At 39.1% G+C, this 24505-nt stretch overlaps 1 protein-coding gene across 1 annotated transcript in view; it reads right to left on the reverse strand.

Annotated features, from left to right (window-relative positions):
- AFG2A (AAA ATPase AFG2A) overlaps positions 1-24505 on the reverse strand; it is a 179561-nt gene that overhangs the window by 34840 nt on the left and 120216 nt on the right. The window contains exon 15 of the mRNA XM_089527241.1: positions 8316-8480. Coding sequence (XP_089383367.1) covers positions 8316-8480 — 165 coding nt within the window. The remainder of the gene's footprint in view (positions 1-8315; positions 8481-24505) is intronic.

A 24505-nucleotide genomic window follows, 5' to 3' on the forward strand; every position in this document is an offset into this window, starting at 1 on the left:
ATGCAGTTCTATCTGTTGAGAATAGTGGTGGTGGAGAGACACTAGCTCAGCCTTTTTGTGGAATTACAAAGCATTATGTGTTTGCTTGTATACTGTCTGACCTTTTCTGTGGACTGTGCAGAAAAGTGACAAATGACTGGCCATAATCTATCTGTATCGCTGCCTATGCAAAACAAAAACAAAAATAAAAAAACACCACTTTATTTTTATTGTTTTTTATAATACAATAACTACAGGAATTATTGGAACTGCTCTACTATTTTTATTTTAAGCCCCATACAGACAGGCCAAAATAAAGCTGCTTTGGGTCACTTTGGAGGTATGCTGCTTAAATGATGCATGTGTCCCAAGAGTCCAGAAGCCGTACCAAAGCCACACTCCAGTCCTAAGCCTGGAGTGTGGCTTTGGTGTGGCTTCCGGACTCTTAGGATGCATGCATCATTTAAACAGCATACCTCCAAAGTGATCCGAAGCAGCTTTATTTTGGCCTGTCTTTATGGGGCCTTCGTTACATATGTTATTCCTGCAGTTCAGAAAATAGTTCTAACTACCATTACTATAATAACAGGTTAGCCTAAATACCCTAAAGGTACCAGATCCTGTCTGATCTTGGAATCTAATCAGGGTTAGCTTTAGTCAGTACTTGGATGGGATACCACTAACGAATACCAGGTGCTATAGGCTATATTTCAGAGAAAGGAACTGACAAAATGATCTCTGAGTATTATTTGCCTAAGAAAACCTCATAAAGCTCATGGGGTCACCATAAGCCAACAAGTGACTTAAAGGTGCAAACACACACACACAAACATGTTAACACAGGTAATACCACAATGTGTTGGGTTCCACTGATTTGATTTGACTTACACTGTGAAGAAAAATGTGCTTAAATAATTCCCAGAGATAATATTGGATGTATAGGATACCAGAAATATAATTAGCATTACTTAAGTAAAACATGAAGGGTACCACACAGGTACATTGCTTCTAAAATGATGAAGACAGCATCTCTCTATGCATGTTGTGACAATATTGTGAAGAAAGTAACTTACTTTGTAGAAATCATTCCACTCATTTATGCTGAACATTACATTTCTGAACACCAGCCTTTCCCTCACCTTTTCTATTCCTACCTTTGTCACACATACTTCTACAGAGTCAATAATAAGAGATAAAGACATCCACTACATCTTTGATACTAAATGGAAATAATTATTTCTAGCATAGATCTTCACCAGATGGATTGAGTATAGCCTCTGAGGCCAAACATATACACAAACGAGGGTGGAAATGAGTGTGAAAAGTAATAGATAAAATCAAAGCATGTCCGTGTAGTAAGCATCAACTTAACAACGGTAATAAAAATAGAAGGGCAAAGGAAACCTATCCAGTGGGAACAGTGTTGGCTACAATAACTTCCAAAGTACACAAAACAGTTATACCTCTACTGGACCAACCAAAAATGAACAAAATATATCATGTAAGCTTTCAAAGTTCCCCTGGCTTCTTCATCAGGCAAAAGTGTTAATGAAGAATAAAAAATGACAATGTTAACAGTCAAAGGCCTACATTTTGCCAATATGTTGTCAGTTAAAATGAGCTGGAGGGATATCAATGCAGGCAGAGACCACTTCTCTCCTTGGTCATGTGAGTTCTGGGAGACAAAGTGAGAATACCCAGGCAATAAAATTTTGTTAAGCTGCATCTTCAACAGCAACTTGTTTTTTAAAAAAAGGGAAAAAAGAACAAGCAGAGTTACTCACTTAAAAGTGCAAATGCTTGTAAAGCAGGAATGGAAAACCTCTGGTCCTGGGACTGAATCTGACCCTGTTGGGATCTGGCCTTCTGGTGTCTCTAAAGAGTCAAGCCACTTTCTCCATGACAACTCTTTGTCAGCTTCTGCACTTTTCACTTGCTCATTTATAAAGGTTGTAATGCTTTTTCTGTTGTTTAATTATTGATTGTGAAGGATTTAGGTTAAAACATGCTGGTATTTTGAGTCTCATCCTTTGCTGTCGGCTCTTTCCTCACAGGAAGGGAGCAAGCTTGTTTTCTGCTGCTCCAGAGACTAGAACGCGGAACAATGGATGCAAACTACAGGAAAAGAGATTCCACCTCAACATTAGGAGGAACTTCCTGACAGTAAGGGCTGTTCGACAGTGGAACAAACTCTCTCGGAGTGTGGTGGAATCTCCCTCCTTGGAGGTCTTTAAGCAGAGGCTGGATGGCCATCTGTCGGGGATGCTTTGATTTGGATTTCCTGCATGGCAGGGGGTTGGACTGCATGGCCCTTGTGGTCTCTTCCAACTCTATGATTCTATGATTCTAGGAATGCAGTCCTCAAGAATTTCTTTGAAACCAAATTTGGCTCTTGGGCAAAAAAGAAAAGTTTTCTCCCTTTCTATAAGTTTTGCCAGGATTTAGTATCCTTATTTAGGGCATACTCATTTTTTTCCTTACATAATACACATTAGTTGCAGTTATGTTGCAAAGTAATAGAGTGAAATACTCAGACCACAGTAAAGAAATGTATGTGGAAGTTCAATAGGTTTTTTTTAAAAAAATCTTCCCGAGCTTCAATGTTTAATCAAAACAGAAATACTATATGGGAATTCTTCACAGGTCTTCTGTGAAAGTGAGTGGGTTTTATACATCCCAAAATAAAATTTTAAAAAAGGTTCAGTGCTCATCAATAACAGAATATTTGTCTCTTAATTCTGAAAACTGGCCAATCATACAACAGATCTCTGCTCTGATTTCAAACATTTGTTTATTCTTGTGTGCCTCCAGGTCATTTTTGACTTATGTTAACCCTAAAGCAAACCTATCATATGGCTTTCTTGGTGGGTTTCTTCAGAGGGAGTTTGCTACTGACACCCTCTGATGCTAAGAGACTAAAAATGCATATTTTTCTAATTAGCAAAGTCATCATTGTGATTTTATTTAGAAGTACTGAAGACCAAGATGTACAGTAAGAGTGTTTGAGCATTCTACAATGCTATTTTTTGGTGCTGGTAATGCAGCTTCCTGGCATCTTATATGCACATGATGCAGTGTAAGTGGCAGATTGTCAGCATTTTGTTTTGCATTGCACTCTTGTGAGTTATTGCCCAGCAAAGAAGATAAAATTTACACCAAGTCCTCTAGGTATATAAGTGATAGATTTATGGTTTCTTCTCACGTTTAATATTTCTTTGGTAAGCATGGTTATATGATATACCATATAACATGATGCCAGCCTTGGCTCTCACACCATAAACTGTCTGCCGTAAAGTAAAGACTGTCTCACATCTTAATTTTCCATAAATGTATGTACCTCAAAGAGATATCAGCAATATACTAGAAACCAGAAAGTCTCAATTTTTATTATTCTCAGCAGGTATCAGATCAGCATATTGTATATGTTACTTGACCTGCTCATCAGAGAACTTCTCTTTATGATTCCCTTCTGGATTTAAGAGGGAATTTGCTTGAGAACCAGAAAGAGCAGATGAAAATGACTGATAACCTGCCCTTGGTTTTCAGGAATTTCTGGAACAAAAAGTGTTATAATTTGCCCTACATCTTCCTTCCCGTGTATGAAGATAAAGGATTTAACACAAAGGAGAACTGAAAGAAAAAGAAAAGAAAACTGGTAATAAACATATTTTAAAAGTCATATCTAACATAAAGATCAACATGTGTGCTTATTAAAATATGGGATCTGTTATGCCATGGCATGTTTCATCAATACTAAGTCTTTTACTGCAGATAATGTATGATAATTATAATTATATTATCCCTTCTGGATAAGAGTGTTTCCGAATGACAGAATTAGTAACCTGACATCTGTCAGGATCCACATAATTTCATTTTTTACTTGCAACAAAGCGTTCTTGAGGTTTTCATGTGCAACTGCAATTACAATATGGAGGAAGAAATTAACAAGGTCTGTATTAAGATTCTACATTTGATCTTAGCCAAAAGGCTGAGAAGCTATTTGAGTTTCATAAGATAAAAAGTAGCATTAGTTTTGTTGCTCCAGAGACTAGAACACGGATGATGGATACAAACTGCAGGAAAAGGGATTCCAGCTCAACATTAGGAGGAATGTCCTGACAGTAAGGGCTGTTCAATGGTGGAACACACTCCCTTGGAGAGTGGTGGAGTCTCCCTCCTTGGAGGTCTTTAAACAGAGGCTGGATGGTCATCTGTCAGATATGCTTTGATTGAGAGTTACTGCATAGCATGGGGTTGGACTGGATGGACCTTGTGGTCTCTTCCAACTGTAGGTTGAGACCATTCTTGCACAATTTAACACCAAATACCACTAGATCTAGTAAGAAAAAAATCAATAAGCTTTTTAAGGTTTAAAAACATGACTTTATTTTAAAGTAGTGAATCAGTGAAGTGGGCATATCAACCCACATCTAAGATGTGATGCCTCTCTATACAGGAAAAGGAAGACTAACTGCATTAGGGACTGAACAGAAGTCTGTAAACCAAACTGCTTCCTCGACACTGGCTTAGACAAACAGAAGCTTTAGAAATCATGAAAATAGTCCAAAGTGCCACACAGGACTTTATTTTCTAGGTTCTAAGGTCTTCTAAAGCACCCACTTCCCTTCATAGCTCCTCATTATACCAAGAGTGTCCTCTGGTGCAGTTGAACATCAGTATCTCTCTTGTAAGTATGCACAAAACTATTGGGGTATTTACAAGGGCATTCTGCATCCTGACTTTTGCGCTTAAGCCACGAAAAAGCAAACATTATGATCCCATAAAAATGCTTCTAAACTCAGTTACCAGAAACCCTAGAAAACATATCCAGAATAGCTGTGTTGGCCATATAGCAATGTACAGTTACATCCAAAAGCCACAAAACAATGAAACTTTATTGAATCAACCAACATGTACAAAATACATGTCGTAAACATTCAAAGTTCCACTAGTTTCTTCATCAGGCCTTTGAATACTGAAAATTCTGTGTACTGAAGAAAAAACCCAGCCAGCCTCTCTGCCTTCCATGGCAAGTCACTTTTTATAAATAGCCCTTTTTTATTTGTGCTAACATATTACTGTATTGCTATCTAGTAAGGGCATTTTATTCCAGATATTCTTTTTTTTAAAGCCTACTTTGAAAGCTAGACAATGGAAAATTTACAGGAAATTAACTATAAACAAATGAATTCTAAACTAGGGTTTTCTCTCTGCCCTTGGAGATATGACAACAGCACTTTCTTCATACAATCTCTCCAAAACAAGAATACAACATGCACATAGTCTATCGTCCAGAATATCACAGTATGACCCACACTTTCCAGACTTTACTTACTTAAATGTCCTATTTTCACATTGTTACATGGGGCTGCCTTTGGAAACTATTTGGTAACTTCAGCAGCTCCAGAATGCTGTGGCCAGAATACTGACCAGGGCCATTTATAGGTAGCATATACAGTAATACCCTCATCAAAAACAGCTTCAGTGGCTACTAGTTTGTTTCTGGGCAGAATTCAAAATGCTGGGCATGACCTATAAAGCCCTGTATGTCTTGGGTCCAGACTCTCTGAAAGACAGTATCTCCCTATATGAACTTGCCAGAGTCTTAAGATCTACAAGGGAGGGTTTTCTCTCACGCTCACCACCACCACAGGTTTGCTTGGTGAGGACACAAGAGAGAGCCTTTTCAATGGCTGCTCCCACGCTCTGGAACTTCGTCCCACAGGAGGCTAGACTGGCCCCCTCCCTGCTTTCCTTATGCTAGTAGGCAAAGACGTTTTTGTTTAATCAGGCTTTTAGTAACCAGTGGAGATCCTGACTGGGATGTGTGTTTCATTTATTTGTTAACTTTTATATGTTTTAAAATATTTTTATATTTTGAATGCATGGATTTTAATTGTTTTTTTTTTTTATTATGAAGTTTGTGTAAATCGACTTTCTTTTGATGCCATGTTGGATCCTACTCTGGGAGGCAGGTGGTATAATAAATAAATAAATTCCATAAAACTTTAAACCCTCCACAGGAAACCTCAGGGCTGCTTCAGACCCTGTATTGCCTGAATCTGTATGCCTAGTGAAGAACGTATGGGGTGCTTGTTTACATTTATTAAGAAAAAGATAGATAATATGTGAATAAGGAGTGTCACAAAATAAAAAGAACCACTGCTTTTTACAATACTAGATGAACACTAAAGTATTTGCATTGCATACAGCATCTGTCCTCCCATTTCCAGAATCTGGAAAAGATCTTTTGGAAAATCCCACGCAGAATCTCCTAAACAGAATTCCAAGTTCCGCACATTTAGTTTTCCTCTCAGCAATGTACAGGCACTGAATAGGCTCATTCTTCAGGATTGTTTTTGGCAAGTCTATTTCCAAAAGATTTTTTGTACTTTTGCAAACCTTCAGATTCTCTAAGTATGTTGTTGCTTTGCCTACTTAAACATAGGTATGATCCCCTAAAGAAAATACAGTCAGAATATCCACAGATTTTGAATCCATGGATTCATCCATCCATGGCTTGAAAATACCCCCCCCCCCCCAAATTCCAAAAAGCAAACCTTAATTTTGCCATTTAATATAAGGGTTACCAATTTATTACCCCAATGCATGTAACGGGACTTGAGAATCTACAGATTTTGGTATCCATAGGGGTCCACAAATCAAACCCCCGCAGATACCACTGTAATACATTGTGAGTTTTTGTGCAGCAAAATCTTACTTTGTCCCTGTGAGTATTTCAATATTTAAGTAGCAAAAACAACAACGTACTTAGAGAATCTCAAGGTTTGCAGAAGTACAAAAATCTTTTGGAAATAGACTTGCCAAAAGCAATCCTGAGGAATGAGTCTATTCAGAAAGATGAGGAGCAAACATGGGTCTGAATGAGTATAACAAACAAACAAATGGACATACATGGGTCTGATTTTAGTTTAAAGTGAACTTACAGAACACTAAACCAATCAACATGCTGAAATACAACTTGTGGAACATTTCCACAGAATTTAAATATAATTTGAAAAATAGATTTGCACTGTTTAGACTAATTAACTGGGAGCCAGGGCAACTCTGTGCTAGTAAACCTTCCTGTCTGACCATGCTAATGTTTTAGGGTCCTAAACATCTTTCTGTGATGTTGTTATTTTTATGTGATTTATTAACTCTTCATTAAATTATATTTATGAGTTGTCAAACAATGGCATACATACACACACACACACACACATCACAAACAAAATGGAACTGGGTATTTTAGCAACAACAAAAATATTTATTTGACTTTGCTTTGTGTCTGAATGCTAACAGTCTTATCTGTCCATCTGAATGGAATACCAGAAAGAGTGGCTCACAACTATTATGTGTACTGCAGAGATTACAGTAGGCCTGTCACATTGGCGCGCTAGCAATCCATGAATTCAACAACCCAAGGATCATCATGATCATTATGTTCAATGGTGGCGTGTGAACATGTACAAGCTGATATAGACAGTTTGCTGACCACTGAATAATATGAGGAATAACCGTTTGCATTTTTAATCCATCAAGATGTCCTCCTGGCCAGAACAGAACCCTAGAAGATGGGAAGGTCTACTGTAATGTGAAACCAATGTGAAAAATATCACCTGCAGTGATAAGTCAGCCAAACGACTGCATACACATGCAATGTATACATGTTTCATGTTATATATTCCATCATTTGGCAACTCACAAATATAATTTAATTTATACACAGGTTTCATTTTTCAGTTGCTACAGGCAAATGTTTCCATCTAGATCTTCTTTTAATGTGTGAAGCAGCTGTCTGATGAGGAAGTGGGAAGCTGAGGTGTAGATCTGACAAACTAGTTGAGCCATCTGTTCCGCAAGTCTATAAAATAATCATTCTCAGTGCAAGCATACACATATCTATTCAAGCTTAATATGTTGATATATAATCGTGTCAGGGAGGCGTTTCTACAGGGTGTGTGCTTTAGTTATGTTTTTAACTTTTCTATACTTATGTAACTATCTTTAGTTAGTTGGTTTTAATTGTTTTTAAACATTTTATTGTAATTTTTGTAAAATGGTTTTATTCGTGAGCTGCCTTGGGTGCCTTTCTGGGAGAAAGGCAGTATAGGAATGAATGAAATTAAGGAACTTAATTAATGAAATGAATGAATGAATTAATCAATCTCCATGCAATTCAGTGGGGGTTAATTCCAGGTAAATGTATATAGGAAGTCTTAACTCACATTATGGGAAAAGACAATAATGATCAAATACAGTAAAATTTCTAAATGAGTCATAACTATATAGTAATTAATACTATGAAAAATGTCATCCATGTACATTTTTACCTCGGCTCCTGAATACTTCTGCGTTCGTTGAACAAGCTCATCCACGTGGACTTCATCTGAGATGGGCATGGTACGAAACTGAATTTTAAAGATTTCTCTACGAGTGGCTGAATCAGGTAGAGGAACATATATGATTCTGTCAATTCGACCTGGTCGCATCAAAGCCTGTGGTAATTAAAAAAAAAAGACCTATTAATGGGATCTGAAGGAATCTGACCAAAAAATATGATATATTTTTCCTGTGATCAACTGTTATAGAAGCATTGTAACACAGAAATTAACATTTCTATTACAAAAGGTATATTTTAAAAAATGTATCTGGGAGCACAAATGCTTCTTTTCGTCCTAAAATGCACATCAAAACCTGATTCGCTCATTGACTTGTTAGTGCACATTCACTATGAACAAAATGTTTCAGTCTGATGCACTTTTTCTGGAATGGGGTGAATTTTTTTGCATTAGAGAACATTAACAAAAGATTGAAAACTATTTGACACAGAAAGAAAGATGGAAGAAATAATTTATACCAACACATAACTGCTACTGAAAATGGCAACCTATGGTGGTTTCTCTCACAAGTAATGTTTAAGCAAACTCAGAATACATTTTGCAATGTATTACTTAGTATCATTGGCTTCAGCTGATAGCTTGAGATGCACACATCAGGGGCATTACTGCCCAGAGTGTCACCCAGTGTTGTAGGTGGGGCTTCCAGGGGGCAGGGTCCAAAGGGCATGTCCCCTCACCTTGCTGCAGGCTACTGGTTTACTCAAGAGTACAGTGGCAGACAGCAGGGAGCACCAGAGCACCCCCCCCCTTTGCTGGACACTATTTTACTCATAAGTAAACCAGTGCTTGGCAAAGATTTAGGATGCTCTGGACATTCTCCCTCCCTGCCAGGTGACATTTTACTCATGAGTAAAATGGCACACATCAGGGAGAGGGGTGCACTCATCTGGGTGTCACCCCTCTTCTGGAGTGTCACCCGGTGCAGTAGGCACCCCATGCAATCCCCCTAGTGATGCCACTGGAACACAGCAGTATAATCCTCTGCCATCTTCTGTTTTCTTCTCAGCATCTTGAGTGTAATGAATCAAGGTTTAGTAGCTCATTGAATTAAGGCCTAGTGATGCACAGTAGTAGAGATGGAAAAAATATTTGAAAATATTAGAAAAATGGTCAAAAGGCAGGTTTCTTGAGGGTCAGGAGACACTTAGGAGAAGTATCTTAGACTAGTGAGAATCTTTGCACTTTTGTTTGCTTGCATGAAAAATGCACATGGTTTTTAGTATGTGAAATAAGCAGCATTTTCTATGTATAAAATAACATTTCCATGTAGAAAACAGGTTTCATGCAAAGAAAACAATCTTTTCTGAATACAAAATAACATTCCTTTACAGAAAATGCCATCTTCTGTGCAAAAGAATGAATTGCATTTTTGCCACAGAATAAGACACTAAGTTCAAGCATTCTCCCAAAACTAGTTTTCCATGACTTTTTTGGAGCAATGATTAAAACAGTGGAATTATTCATTATTACCTGAGAGAACAAAATTTACAAAGATGTACATCCCCAAACAAGATTTGATTCTCAAGAGTCCTGAGACCATAGGAATATAACTCAGGAGAACAGGATTCAAACCCCAGCTCAGCCATGAAACCCACTGGGTGACCCTGGGCAAGTCACACTCTGTCAGCCTCAGAGAATGGCAATGGCAAATCCTCTCTGAAGAAACCTGGCCACCCTGCTCTCCTGGAAGCCTTCAGGACCAGCAATGCATCTTTAGCTCTCAGGATCCCTCTGCACCATTTAACTTTTAACAATACGTACTTTTTTTTTTTTTCAAAATCAGAAGTAAACCTCCAGACTTTTGTTTGCTTGCTTCATCTACTGACCATTATTCAGCTCTGGAGGGACCAAGGGGCATAAAACTGGCCCTTTGACCTGCTGCAGTTGCCCAGCCCTGTCCTATATCACAGCTGTCCCCCATGCTAGTGATAACCCATGTGCTAGAGAGCCTTTGTGCTAGAGAGCCGACTGTGAGAAACAGCTGCAGAATTGTCTTTCTGCATGGCTCTGGGCCTCTTATTTTACAAAGCAGGACAGGAAACAGCAGCTTTGCAGTAGTTTTTGTGTGGCTGAGATAGAATTAACAACAGTTGGACTAAAAAGAACACAATCAAGACACTCAGTAGTCACCATTATTTTGGACAAGAAACTATGGTTGCCCATCACATCCCCATCAAGAATGATGTTTAATCTCATGGAACTGCACTCTGTGGAAGGTGCACTGTAGGAAAAAACTTGCATCTCAAATTTATCTTAACAAGATCGAGAACATTATCTTTTGACTTGCATATAAATATTGTCGTCTCGTTAACAAAACAGCTTGCATGCAAATTCTGAATTTTAAATAGATTTTCAGCTGGATGTGTTTAAGGCAGAGCACGTAACCCAAATTGTTTTCTATGTTATAGTTCTCCCTTGGGCAGTGTAGTTTGAGTTCCAGTTGACTAGAGATATTGCATGGTTGTCCTGGGCTCTCAGCCAATAAGACTTTTCCCAGCCTGATCATGTCAGTGAAAGTCATGCTGAAAAATAGTAGGAAGAAGCTTTCCTTCCTGCATAGCATTGATCAAGTTAACACCCTTCCTAGAGTTTCTTTAAAAAGACCATTGTGAGTACTCTGGGGTGGAAAAATATATCTTGCATGCTAAGAGATGTCCTGTTATTTTTAAAACAAAAGCAAGCATATTCTCAGCTAAGGAAACTATACAGCAAGTACAGTGTATCCACCCACAGGATCAGGAGTGTTTCCTTGAAGACTCAACAAGCTAGGGGATATAACTGCCAGCTCATTATTCAGTCAAGTCACATTTATATCAGGAAACTGTTTGGGAAGTTTTAACATTTTGGCCTCCAACCACAGCAAGCATGCGCTTGTTTTTCCAGTGCTATTTCACATGCTTATGAGAAAGGCTGCAGTTCTGTGACAAAACACAAAACTTACAAGCAAAAATTCTCCAGTTCAATACCTCTATAGCTTCCTGTAAGCTTAGGAAAGATTCCTGTTAGAAAACCTTAGAGCCTGTATCAGTCAGTGTATACAATGCTAAGGTAAGCATCAACAGTTTGATTACTTCGAGGCGGCATCCTAGGTTCCTATGCTATTTTGCACACCAGCACATCTCTTTGATTTTCCAAAGCACCTTGAGAAGCAACACTGAATGGCCTTGTTACTCATAGAATGAGACAATCAAAACCTCACAATGGACAGGGAGCATATCACATAGTATTTTAAAGTCAGATTCTTCCTGTGTTTAACACTGGTACAACATGAAGTTAAGAACTCCTTATATGCATAATAATTGCTTTCAAGGGCTGAGGCTGTCAGATCACTCACACAATAGTCCATTTCATGAGGTTTGACAACATACGACCCTTGCTAAAACCATACCTTTCTAAGTTAGTGATGCAGTTCACCAAAAAAAGTATACAACAAAAAATATGTATAACAATACACCAAAGGGCATATTTGATGGGGGCAAACACTTTATTCAATGGAGCATTGTTTGAAAAAAATGTAAATTTGGAGGAAAATGTGAACAAAACTGCAACATTTTTAAAATGGGCACAATTTCTTTTAAAAGGTTGTGCATAATACAAAAATAATCACCATATGATAGTGAATTGAGATGGAAAGAATAGGAACCTGAGTAAAATGTAGTTTGACATACAGTGGGTCCTTGGTACCCACTGGGGTTTGGTTCCAGGACTCCCCATAGATAATAAAATCTGTGGATGCTCAAGTCCCATTAAATACAATGGCATAGTAAAATGGTGTCCCTTACATAAAATAGCAACGACAAGGTTTGCTTTTGGAATGATATATTTTTAAAAGTACTTACCAAATTCTAGTTTCAATAGTCTGCTATTGTTTTTTAACTAGCGTCCTTTTTTTCCCCTTCTGTTTTCTTTCCATTCCATTTCATTCCATTCCCTTCTCACCTCTTACAATTCTCATTAGAAGGCTCTTCAGCAGAGGTACTAAAGTATGGCATTAAATCCCAGTTATTTAAAGATCTGTTAAGTGTAAGGGGGGGGGGGGGGTTAGGGAAATGGAGTATTGCAGCTCCACTCATCATCTTATCTCCTAGTGCTCCAGCACACCACTCAAGCAGAGAAGAAGGACAGAAACTGCTACTAGTTCTGTCAGCTACAATGGGATCAAAGCTGTAATGAAGAGTAACTGGTTGAGGAGGTGAACTCTCATTCTTAAATGTCCCATCTATAATTGAAGCTATTGATTTGCGAGGATCAAAGATCAGGTCCACAGCTGTTTCCAAACTGGGTGCTTTTGCTATTTCTGACAAATCAGTGGCTTTCAGATTCAAAGAAGATAACGAAGAATATCCTTGCTAGGATTTCTCTCTCCATCCATTTATCATCTCCCACCATCCCATAATGAGATGAAATATCAGAAATATCTTGCCCCTCACCGTACAATTGTTTTCGTGCATTCACATGACATCTCTTTTAGTAAGGGTTGAATGATCAAACTCCATATCGCAAGGGAAGTGCTTTTCTTTTCCATCAGGAATGAATGGAAGTCATTTACTTATACAACAGAAACCCTCTGTGACACCTTTGGGTTGGAGCTTAATCATGCTACCTGTGGTATGATTGTCAGAGAAAAGGGGCAGAAAAACTGGCAATTTTTCCTTGCACAGCTCCTGTGTGTAGTGTTATATTGGGAGTTCCAGTCACAAAGCCCAAAATATGATACATTTGTTGGTGTTGCTTTAACTATCATGGTTCCATCCTATGGAATCCTGGGATTTGTATTTGGTGGACTTTAGAACTGACAGTCAGGGAGGTCCAAAAGAGCTCAAGGGAGTACACTAGAGAATTGCAAATACCTCCCCAGTTTACAAATCACAGACTTTCACAGGACACAGACATGTAGTTAAAATGGCACCAGACAAATATTTTATGCAGTGTGGGTATAAACTTGGAATATGAGGCATTTGTGACTAAGAAGAAATGTTGGGAACTGATTATCCTAGATACAGACAGATGCAGAGACAAAATTATTTTGAAAAATCAGGCTGCACAACATTTCTGTCATGTCAGTCTTGCTCAAGTTCTGAAGCCTTATGCAAGCTGACAAGAAAAGACTTGATGTGTTTGACAGCAGGTGTTCAAGAAAAATCTGCAATATCAAGTGGCAGCACTTTGTAAACCACAGTCAAAAAGGTAGAAACATTTTGTATGGCTATTACCCAAAAGTATTAATAAAAGGGGAAAGAAACAGATGGCTTGATGTTCCAGCAAGATAGGACAATTCTGAAGAAAATGATATTTATTTGAAATGGGTCCAAAGAGACCAAATTAAATGGGATCAAATTTAGACATAAATGAAGTATAGCTGTTTTTAGCAAAGAACAAGGAAGAGTTTTTGCTGCATTAACATGAATCTGGCAAGGGTTTGTAAAGAAAAATAGAGTTTGTTTATATGGCATTAGAAAGTGGTTCATCACAGTGAACAAGAATGTATCAATCACAAACAATACACCTAGAAGATCTGAAGTTGCCTTGCCCCCATAGGAGTTTGAAAAATGTTGATTTTGATGTAATTGTATCTCATCTTATAAATATACAATTAAATGCTATAATAAAATATTTTCCTTTCTGGACCTATGTTCTTCTTGGGGTGACAGATCTCCTTACCACTGCCACTCTTCAAACGCCCCACGGTTGCTACTCACGAGTTACATTTACTCAAAAGGAGGTACAGCAATGTGCCATTTTGAATCCTTAAAACCATATGAATCCAACATTCCAATAAAAACATTTCAAGCTGTGTGCTCTTAGCCTCCTCTTCAGGAACTATACTCAGTGCAGAAAAAAATTCAAGTGCCACTTAAATCCTTGCATAAATTTAGATACATAGTAAATGGTATGCTGCTGTTTTTCCTATCACAGCAACATTACCTAGAAAGAGGCACAGAATTTTGCCCCCCCCCCCCCCAAACACACATTGCATGTTGGGGTTTTCCTCTTGAGTCAGTTTAAGGGATGATGAGCAGGCATGGTGAAGAAATCCCATCGATTTTCCCTGCTAAGTTGTACTCTCACTTTTACCTGCGCAAAAATCTCTTGTACAGTCTACAAAGCTACAGGTTAAGTCATTGGGGGGGGGGGGCATTTTGTTATTCGTGTATGTAGGGATATTCTTCCATTTTATTTTATTTTTTCTTTTGTTAGACTTGTAATAATATATGAAAAGATATAATGGTAAAGTAAGAATTGCTTCAGTATCAGTTGCACACAGTCAAATTCCAGTGAATGGTATGTGTTGTGAAAAGATAAGTACTGTACCTGTTCAACAGGTATTGAATTATTGGCAAATCTACCAACAGCACTGGCACAATTAGGTATTTCAAATACATGCTTAACAGCTATACACTTTATGTAGCAAGTTTTTTTACAGGGACTTTCAGTTAATACGCAAAGCATGAACATCACACATGTACTCTTTAATACATATCTGGGATGAGTTACTTAAGAGTATAAAAATTAATTTAAGCAGCCTATGTGAGCACAGAACTTCTTTTCTTTTTTTTACTACAGCAATAATTCAAATGTTTGACAACAAGTTCTTAAGATCACATCTCTTCTTCATGGCATGAACATAGTCTGAAAATTCCTTGTAATGGTACTGCGTTTTAAATTCTCTGTTAATACAATGCATTTTGTGTCATAAAGCCATCCTAAAACTTTCTCACAAAATGCACCATGAGCTACATAGAGAGATCTTGTAGCACGTTTGAAACTAACTGAAAGGAAGAAGTTGGCAGTATGTTATGTATCAGTTATGCATCTGAGGAAATAGACTTCAGTCTACGAAAGCTCATGCTGCCAACTTCTTTCTTTCTGTTAGTCTCAAAGGTTCTACAAGATATCTCTACATACTTATTCTACAGACTAACAGACTATACCTTTGAATTCTACCACCATGGGCTACATAGTATCACTATGGTAGTTTTCAAAGAAGTGGTATGTTATTCTGTTGCATCATTAAGAGGAAGGAAGGGGGAAGAAAGGGAGGGGGAGAGGAGCTGTTGCATCACATTTAAGATTAACTAGTTTTTATTTTTACATGAGATTACATGGCTACAAACCTACTTAAAATGCAGTAAAAGGTCTCTGGAATAAAGCATATTTATATAGTTGTGGGAATGGGATAGAATGTAATAGGTTACAGATCATGATTTATATCTTATCCACAAGAGCTCATGCCAGATTAAAAACCAGTTAGTCTTAAAGGTGGTGCCACATTTCCTTTTTTTCTCCTCCCTCTTCCTTCCTCCTTTGTATAGTATCAGCATGTCATCTTTGTTTTCATCTTACCTAATATCTTACCTAAGATTAAAAAAAAAACAAGGTACTGCAATATACGTGGATTAACTCCTTCCTTTCTTAGTATTCCAAATCAAGTATCCTATCTCTTCCTCTCATTTTGGTGAACAAAAATATCTTAGAGATTTCCTTGCCTCTCACCTTTAACATGAAAAAGAACACCTATGCTGTACTATTTGTGCTACAGTTTCAGAAGTCTGCAACGGCTGTTTCCTAGCACTTTCTTTTTGCACTTGTTTCAGAAAGAGCAAGGGCAATCTTAAACTAATAATAATAATAATAATAATAATAATAAAACTTTGATTTATATCCCGCTTTTTGTTAAAACAATCAAAGCGGTGTACAACATTAAAATGATACAGCAATATATACAATCTCCCACCCCTTAAAAAAGGACTAAACAGTTTTAACAATTAAAATTACAAACAATAAAATCTAAAAACAATAATACAATAACGGTGGGCAGAACCATCACATATATATGTATATCGGGGGATCTTTATGTGGATCTTTACGTGGCCGGGTGCTATTCTGGGAAGGCCTGCCAGAAGAGATCCGTCTTGACAGCTTTCTTAAAGCTATCTAGGTTGGTAATTTGACGGATCTTGTCTGGCAGGCCATTCCATAAGGTGGAAGCGACTGCGGAGAAAGCCCTCTGGGAAGTCGCAGTCAATCTGGTCTTTGTGAACTGTAACAGGTTCCTCCCAGAAGATCTGAGTGCACAGGGCAGATTGTACGGAAGAAGGCAATTCCTTAAATAGGTTGGGCCCAAGCCACGAAGGGCTTTAAAGGTAATGACCAACACCTTGTACTGTGCCTGGAAACTAATGGACAGTCAGTGGAGTGAATATTATATTCATAAACTGTATATACTATTATACTATATACGATTGCCTTTCATCTGTGGTGTCGTTGTTGCTGTTTTACAAAAAAGCTCAGGTTATTTTGCACAACCTTAAGAGATCAGGCAGAAACAAATTTCTTCTCCCCTTCATTTTCCCCCACCAACAAACTGCAAAGCAACATAAGATATGTTTCTGAGGATAGAATACAGTGTACTTTGAGCTGAACTTGTTGCTTAAAAAAATTACAGTAAGGCACGCACGCACACATACACACACCTGCAATCTTTTATCCACTTATCTGGGTATGAGCCCAACTGAATTTATTTTATTTTGGCATAAATACGTATAAATTGCATTGTGATTTTCCCATTTAAAAAAGAACATGTTTCAAAATGAAATACGATTTCAGTTCATCCTACTCTTGGGATTAAGGGAATTTGGGCAGTATAAATAAGAACTGTGGAAAAAAAACAGCAACAAAACTTGGTGCATAATGTCAACAACAGTTAAGTCCTACTACTGCTGCCAAACAAGGGGAGGGTCCCCCCCAGGGGGGGTGCAGCAGGGATATAAGACATTAGAATCCATTGTCTCAACAGCACAAGACTCTTTCCTCAGTCCTGTGACTTCATTGGCCTCAATCGGCAGCCACATTTGTGGCTGGTTGCTTTCATCCCATATCCTAGGTTTGGAGGGGAAAGCTTGTTCCAAGGCCATGCTTTAGAACAGTGTTCCCTAAACTTTTTTAGGCTACCTCCCCCCTTTCCCCTTGCACAACAATCCTAGCACATACACCCAAAACATAACATTCAAAGATATAGCCATGTTAGTCTGTAGAATCAGTATGTAGAGAGATCTTGTAGCACCTTTGAGACAAATAAAGGAAGAAGCCGACAGCATGAGCTTTCATAGAGTTACGTCGACTTCCTCAGATTAGGGTTGCCATTAGTCAGGGCCTCCAAACCGGGACAAATGTAGGACAAAATTTTCAAATGTAGGACCTATTTTTTGGGGGTCCTACATTTGAAAAAGAGCCTCGCTGAGGGGAGGATTCCTTCTGCGCTTGGGCTCCGTTCACAGAGCCCAAGCAGAGAAGGAATCCGCCCCCAGGGAGGCATTCTTTTCCCCTTGGACTCCGTTTTTGCCAACGGAGCCCAAGGGGAAAAGAATCCCTCCACTCAGCGAGGATTCCTTCTCCGCTTGGGCTCCGTTCACGGAGCCCAAGTGGAGAAGGAATCCACTCCCTTTCCCGGCCTCTCTGGAGGCTTGGCCTTCACAGAGGCCGGGAAAGAGCCAGGAGCGCGCCCGCGATCACGGCGATCATGGGCAGCCCCCTCCCTTTCCCGGCCTCTCTGGAGGCTTGGCCTTCACAGAGGCCGGGAAAGAGCCAGGAGCGCGCCCGCGATCGCGGCGATCTTGGGCGGCCCCCTCCCTTTCCCGGCCTCTCTGGAGGCTTGGCCTTCACAGAGGCCGGGAAAGAGGGAGCAGAGCCAGGCCGCCTCCCTCGGCAGAGGAGGCCAAGCAGGGAAGGGGCCTCGCTCATGAGAGGCTCCTTTCCCTGCCTGGCGTCCGTCGCAGGGGGGGTGTCCCGGGGGCAGGGCCAAACCGGGGCGGGACCGTGCGGACCCACCCCAAACCGGGAAAGTCCCGCCCCCAGGCAGGATATGGCATCCCTACCTCAGATGCGTTTGGACTTTTGGGGTATGTGTGTAGGGGCTTTACAGAGGCCATATGTTCTGGACTGGAGACTGGGGAGATCTGAGCTAAAGGAGCTGCTCCAAGGTGAAGGCCTCTTTCCAAGAATTGACCCCCAGATACGTGTCCCTCTCCTTCCCCAGAGACATGTCTTCCCCAAACAGCTTCAAGTGTGCCCTTCCCACAGATACACATTGTTTCTTCTGCTACCTCTTCTCTTGGCCTGTTTCACCAAAGAAAACAGTGTAGCTTCACCCTGCCAGACAAGCCCCAGAAAAGCTCACAAAGCTTTAGCTGGGTCCCAAATGTGAAAGCTCTTTTTTGAGACTGCTTCTCCCCTGTTGCCACATTTTCTAATTCCTGACTTGTCAGTCAGTTTGTACCAAAATGGCACCGTGCTAACCCACAGAAACAATGCCCTGTGCCCAAGTCTTACAAGAGTTTCCCAACCTCCACCACCACTTCTAGTGAAAGATGTGGATAAGGGAGTCAGCTCATGTGGGCAAGCAAAGAGCAGGAGACACCACAACATGAAGTGGTCAGTGAGGCTATGCAGTGGATTAAAGGAACCCTGAAAAGAAGTTTCATGCAACCCTCATCTCTACCATGGCTGCTGGTTCCTCTTGTCTTTCTTGTAAACGAATACTTAGATGTTTATCACACTATATGGAGCCCTGGTGGCGCAGTGGTTAAATGCCTGTACTGCAGCCATTCACTCGAAACCACAAGGTTGCAAGTTCAAGACCAGCAAAAGGGCCCAAGCTCAACTCAGGCTTGCATCCTTCCGAGGTCGCTAAAATGAGTACCCAGACTGTTGGGGGCAAATTAGCTTACTTGCTAATTAGCTTACTTGCTGTTCACCGCTATGATCTTTGGAATAGCGGTATATAAATAAAACAAATTATTATTATTATTATTATTATTATTATACTCTTAAAGTGCTACTATTCCACTTTGACTCCTCTAGCTGCCTCCTGTTGCATTCTGGGATTTGCAGTTTTAAGGAGGAGTATTTAGAATTCTCAGGCAGAGAAGTTCTCTGTCTCAGAATTCTAAATACCCCTCCTTAAAACTGCCAATCCCAGAATGCAACAGGAGGCAGCTAGAGGAGTCAAAGTGGAATAGTAGCACTTTAAGAGTATAGTGTGATAAACATCTCTGACTGAAGTCCCTTTGGCTGCCCCTTTGTTCTTTACAGCCCCTCTACAAACTCCCTCGAAGTGTAGTGGAGTCTCCTTCCTTAGAGGTCTTCAAACAGAAGCTGGATGGCAATCTGTCGGGGATGCTTTGATTGTGATTTCCTGCATGGCAGGGGGTTGGACTGGATGGCCCTTGTGGTCTCTTCCAACTCTACGATTCTATGATTCTATGATTCTATGATCCTTTTTCCCTCGCTTCCCCCTTGATCTTTCCGCTGTCCCCAGGGGAAATACTACCCACTTTGGGAATCAGTGCTTTAGAAGTACAGGCACCGTTTATTAAAATATCACATGCCCTAAGCAACCACCACTGCACACTCTTTCCATTTGTATTTTGGAAGGCTCCAATCCAGCTACTTTCAGGGCAGTTAACTAAAAGGTTAACTGAAAAGGTTCCCCTTCTATCTGGCCCTTTTGTTGTTAGTATTACTATGTTGTTTTTAATGCTGTTTTTAATTTATTTTATTGGAATGTTTTTATATATAATTGTTCGCCGCTTTGATCAAAATTTTGGAAAAGCGGGTTACAAATAAACTATATTATTATTATTATTATTATGATTCTCAGGTTTATATATACCAACTTCATTTCAATCGAAAGTAGTTGGCAAAGGAAAGAAATACCATCATCCAGTTCATGAGTATAACTGCTAACTCAAACTTTTAGCAAAATAAATTTCACTAAAAAATAAATAAAAATGGTGTGGGGAATCCATCAACGGGTAATAAACAACATACCACTAAAAAAAGAGTGGTCCTCTGGTTTCCTAGTAAAGAAATGCTAAACCTCAGGAATGCTATAATTTTAAAAAACATTTGAGGTGAGGGGTTTAAAAGAACCCCTCTAAGAAAAGATAACAATTATATGTAATGAAATCTGGAACCAGACTCTCCTGGCAATTAATCACCCAGGAGCCGTTGCAATCCTGCAGGCTGTTTCTGACAGATTCTGAGTGCTTTACAGGAATCGCTAAGGATAAGATGTGCCCAGGCTGGCTTCTGACAGGGACTGCTCATATATGAAGTGCTCAGATTTTTTTTATAACAATGGCCAAGGAGGGAGTTTAAATACAAAGATGTGCAATGTGTTCATGTATGTGTTAGTGATCATGCATTAAAACTGTCATCCAACATTCAGCACTGTAGTAGTCATACGAAGGCATAATTTTTTAAAAAAGCATTTTCTTTCTCTTAGCAAAAAAGAGAGATCTCCGTCACTTAACAAAGATACTTCCTGTTTTCAAGCAGTTGGGAAGGCATGACTTCCAACCCAAATACTTGGTTTGGCAAGCTCTTACTGTGTTGATAGATGCTTTTATAACCACTTCATTCCACCTGAAATTTCAGTACAAAAGCAGAGTCCTTCCCACCTCTCTTCTCCAGTAACAGAGATTACCTTAATTCCAGAAATATACAACTGTGTTATCATTTGAATAAAAAGTCCGGGGGGGGGGGGATCACATGCTTTGTAGTTAAACGCAAGTTCCTAAAGCAAATACAAGTCCCCAAAGAAGATGGATTTGTGCACAATAACAGCACTATTATTGGTAATACACAGCCTGCAACTTTGGGCTGATAATACTTTGACTGAATTAAATTGGCAGAATCAGTTTAGGCAATCTACATAGGAACACAAATTATGCTGAAATACTACTAGAACTATTTGTGTCTTCCTTCTCATACAAACCCATCAGTGCTCTAACTGGGAAAATTTCACTTCACAAACTGTTTTTATTACAGAGATGGGGGAATCACACACAACCACATTTTTGTGATTGATGATCTTTCCATTTCATCCAGTCCAAAATCAATGGATTTCTGCCTAAAATGATTAGAAGCAAACTGTGGTTTTAAAATTTCAGATATACAGTAAGCATACAACTAATTCATGCAATTACAAAAACATAAAGCAACCATTCTTGACAGCCTACAAGACTTGTTTGTATGGTTTCACTTGTTCTGATCCCTCCATACACATAACAAAGGAAAGGAGGAAGGCCTAATTCCTGATTTTCTGAAGGAAATACTACTATAAGGACAGGATAAGGCATGTGAACTATTACAAAAGTATCACAAGAAAAAACCTTTGAGATCTTACCAGAATTTTATATTGAGGGAAAGACTTCCATTTGAATGACTTTTTTCTCTTCTGCAGAATGGCCAAGAAGCAACATTTCCATGAAGTAATGCACCCTCAACATGCCTTTTCAGGCTAGTTACACAGAGCGTAACATCCTCAGCAATCTTCCTCTATTCTGGTTTTCAACTGGGTTGTTTCATAGAGGCCAGGAATAAGGAACATACACACTCCAGATGTTGCTGGGCTATAATTCCCATTATCACACACCACAGGCTGGGGCCAATGGAAATTATAGTCTGACATTTAGAGGGTTGTGTGTTTTCAGTCATTGAGAAACATAAATATTTTGGAACAGACCCACTGTGTCCTCCACCTAAATTAAATCCTTGACACATATATACAACAATTCGTAACTCCAAACATATATCACACACCACCTAGATAATTAACTGAGTTACAACTAAATAGCAGGAAGTTATCAAGGATGTCAGTATCCAAATGTCTTGAACAATGATGCTAAGGAAGTCAATGAGGCCATTACTAACTATTAACCAAACATTAAAAAAAAAAACTGTATCCAATCCTAAAACCCATTCCAACTAGTAAAGGACTCCTGTAATAGAATTCTTATGACAATGATATAATCACAGGAACTGCAACTCAGTCTCTTGATCACTTTGAATGGTTTTAAGAACAGTCCTCTTTAGGCTTTAGAGAACTATGTAAACTAACAATACAAGGAAGAAAGGTGTACTAACCATTTTCCATTGCTCTGTAAATATTGAGAATGATTCTATGAAGAGGAGAATATCACTGGGAGGTGATGCATGGTATGTTAAAACGTAATTTTCAAGGTTTTAAAACTAGAATTCCAGGGATCTACAAGGCTCTCCTCTTTAAAAAGTTACTCTCTACATGCAGAGGGTGACATGGTGAGGAAAGGCTAAGTTGCTTCCCATGCTGCACATTATAATGACCTCTAATGCCCAAAAAAGGATCTTTGCATAAAAATCATTAAGTAAACTGTTTAAGGAATTCATACTTGAATGCAAAAAAATTAAAAACAGAATTAAACAAATAGCAGTGTCGAATAGGTTTACAACTGTGAGCTAATTGCCCCCAACAATCTGGGTACTCATTTTAGTGACCTCAGAAGGATGCAAGCCTGAGTCAAGCTTGAGCCCTTTCGCTGGTATTGAACTCACAACCTTATGGTTTTGAGTGAGTGGCTGCAGTACAAGCATTTAACCACTGTGTCACCAGGGCTCCTTAGAGCCTAAGACAGATGTTGTTATGTGCCTTCGAGTCATTTCCACCTTATGGTGACCCTACAGCAAACCTATTATGGGATTTTCTGGGGTGGAGATTATGTGATGTGTCTGAGACCACTAGCAGGTTTCCATGGCTGAGCAGAGAATCATACCCTGACCTCCAGACTTGTAGTCCAAAGTTCAAACCGTTACAATGCCCTGGCATAGATGGACATAACATAATTATATATTAAGTCCATTCTGATATTTGATATTATGGAAGCACATCCCAGTGGTTGCTATCAGTCATTTTTCACTCTAATATATATAGTATATAGTATATATAAAATATACTTTTGCTTTTGTTGAAGAACAGATGATTGTTGCTATGTGCCTTCAAGTCATTTCTGACGAAGGCAAAACTAGCATGGGGTTTTCTTGACATGTTTTTTCAGAGGGGGTTTGCCATCCTCTAAGATTGAGAGTGTGTGTGACTAGGTCAAGATCACCCAGTGGGTTTACATGGCCAAGCAGGGATTCGAACCCTGGCCTCCACATTCATAGTCCAACACTTAAACCATTACAATATTTTGGCTCTCCTGAAGAATAGATACAATGATGGCATTATGTGGAGAAAGCATTAGCTTCTCCATTTCTACTTTCCCAGGCTCAGTGCTTTCATCTGTCCTTCTTAGGGGAATTGTAGATGCCCTTTAGTTGTGTCGTTGTAGACACACAGGAACTGTAGGTCAGGAAATGTTATTCCCGGTCCCAATTTCTAAGGAAAAAAACATAACACTGAGCGATGTCACAAGCAGCCAAATCATTTAAATGTTCTTCATTATGAACTATTCCTGGAAAAGCAACTTCCACAGGGCTGGGAGAACATCTGAAGAGCATCATAGCTCTTTCAGAAAATGGAAACAGGAAGTGCCTGTATTTCTCAGAAGCAGCAGCATGGAAATTAAATAACTTTTACAATTTTAACAATACCTTCTTACTGTTCACTAACCTGACTAGAAAGCACTTGAGCCCAGTAAGCCATCTAATACTTGTTAGACCACTGTGTCATTTATTCCATCTTTTTTTTTATCCTGAATGTGTTTTTCACAGTACAAAAAGATGGAAGAAGCAGCAAAAAAAGAAAAGATTATGAGGACAGTATGTTATCTGAAGCCCCTGTAAAATTCAATCAATGAGGCAGAACAACAACCTAATAAAACCTTTATCTAGTATTGTTCTTATTATATAAACATACAATAACTAATCTCAAAAATATCTCGGGGTAGCCTTATTGGTCACAGAGCAAATCCAAGAACATCCAAACAATGATACCTTTATTGGACCAACCAAAATGCACAATTATATGTTGCAAGCTTTCGAAATCACACTGACTTCTTCATCAGGCAAACAGAAGAAAGAAACTGAAGATGTTAGTCATAGGTCTGCATTTTCTGTTTCTGTTCATTGTTCAGGTGGTAGAGAGGGCTATCTGCAGACTGGCACCTCCCCCTTTGGCCATGTGGTCACTGGTAGATTTTCAAAGTCAAGGAAATTTAATGTCCATTTGCAATTCAAAGAAGATGTTTCCTTGAAACGCACAATTGCATGTTGCAAGCTTTTGAAGTCACACTGGCTTCTTTATCAGGCAAACAGGAGCCTGTGGATTTACAAAGGAAGAAGACATGCTGGATTCCAAG

This window comes from Sceloporus occidentalis, unplaced genomic scaffold (genome assembly GCF_023333645.1).
Source record: "Sceloporus occidentalis isolate IW3139 unplaced genomic scaffold, rSceOcc1.0.p SCAF_5, whole genome shotgun sequence".
Taxonomy (NCBI): domain Eukaryota; kingdom Metazoa; phylum Chordata; class Lepidosauria; order Squamata; family Phrynosomatidae; genus Sceloporus; species Sceloporus occidentalis.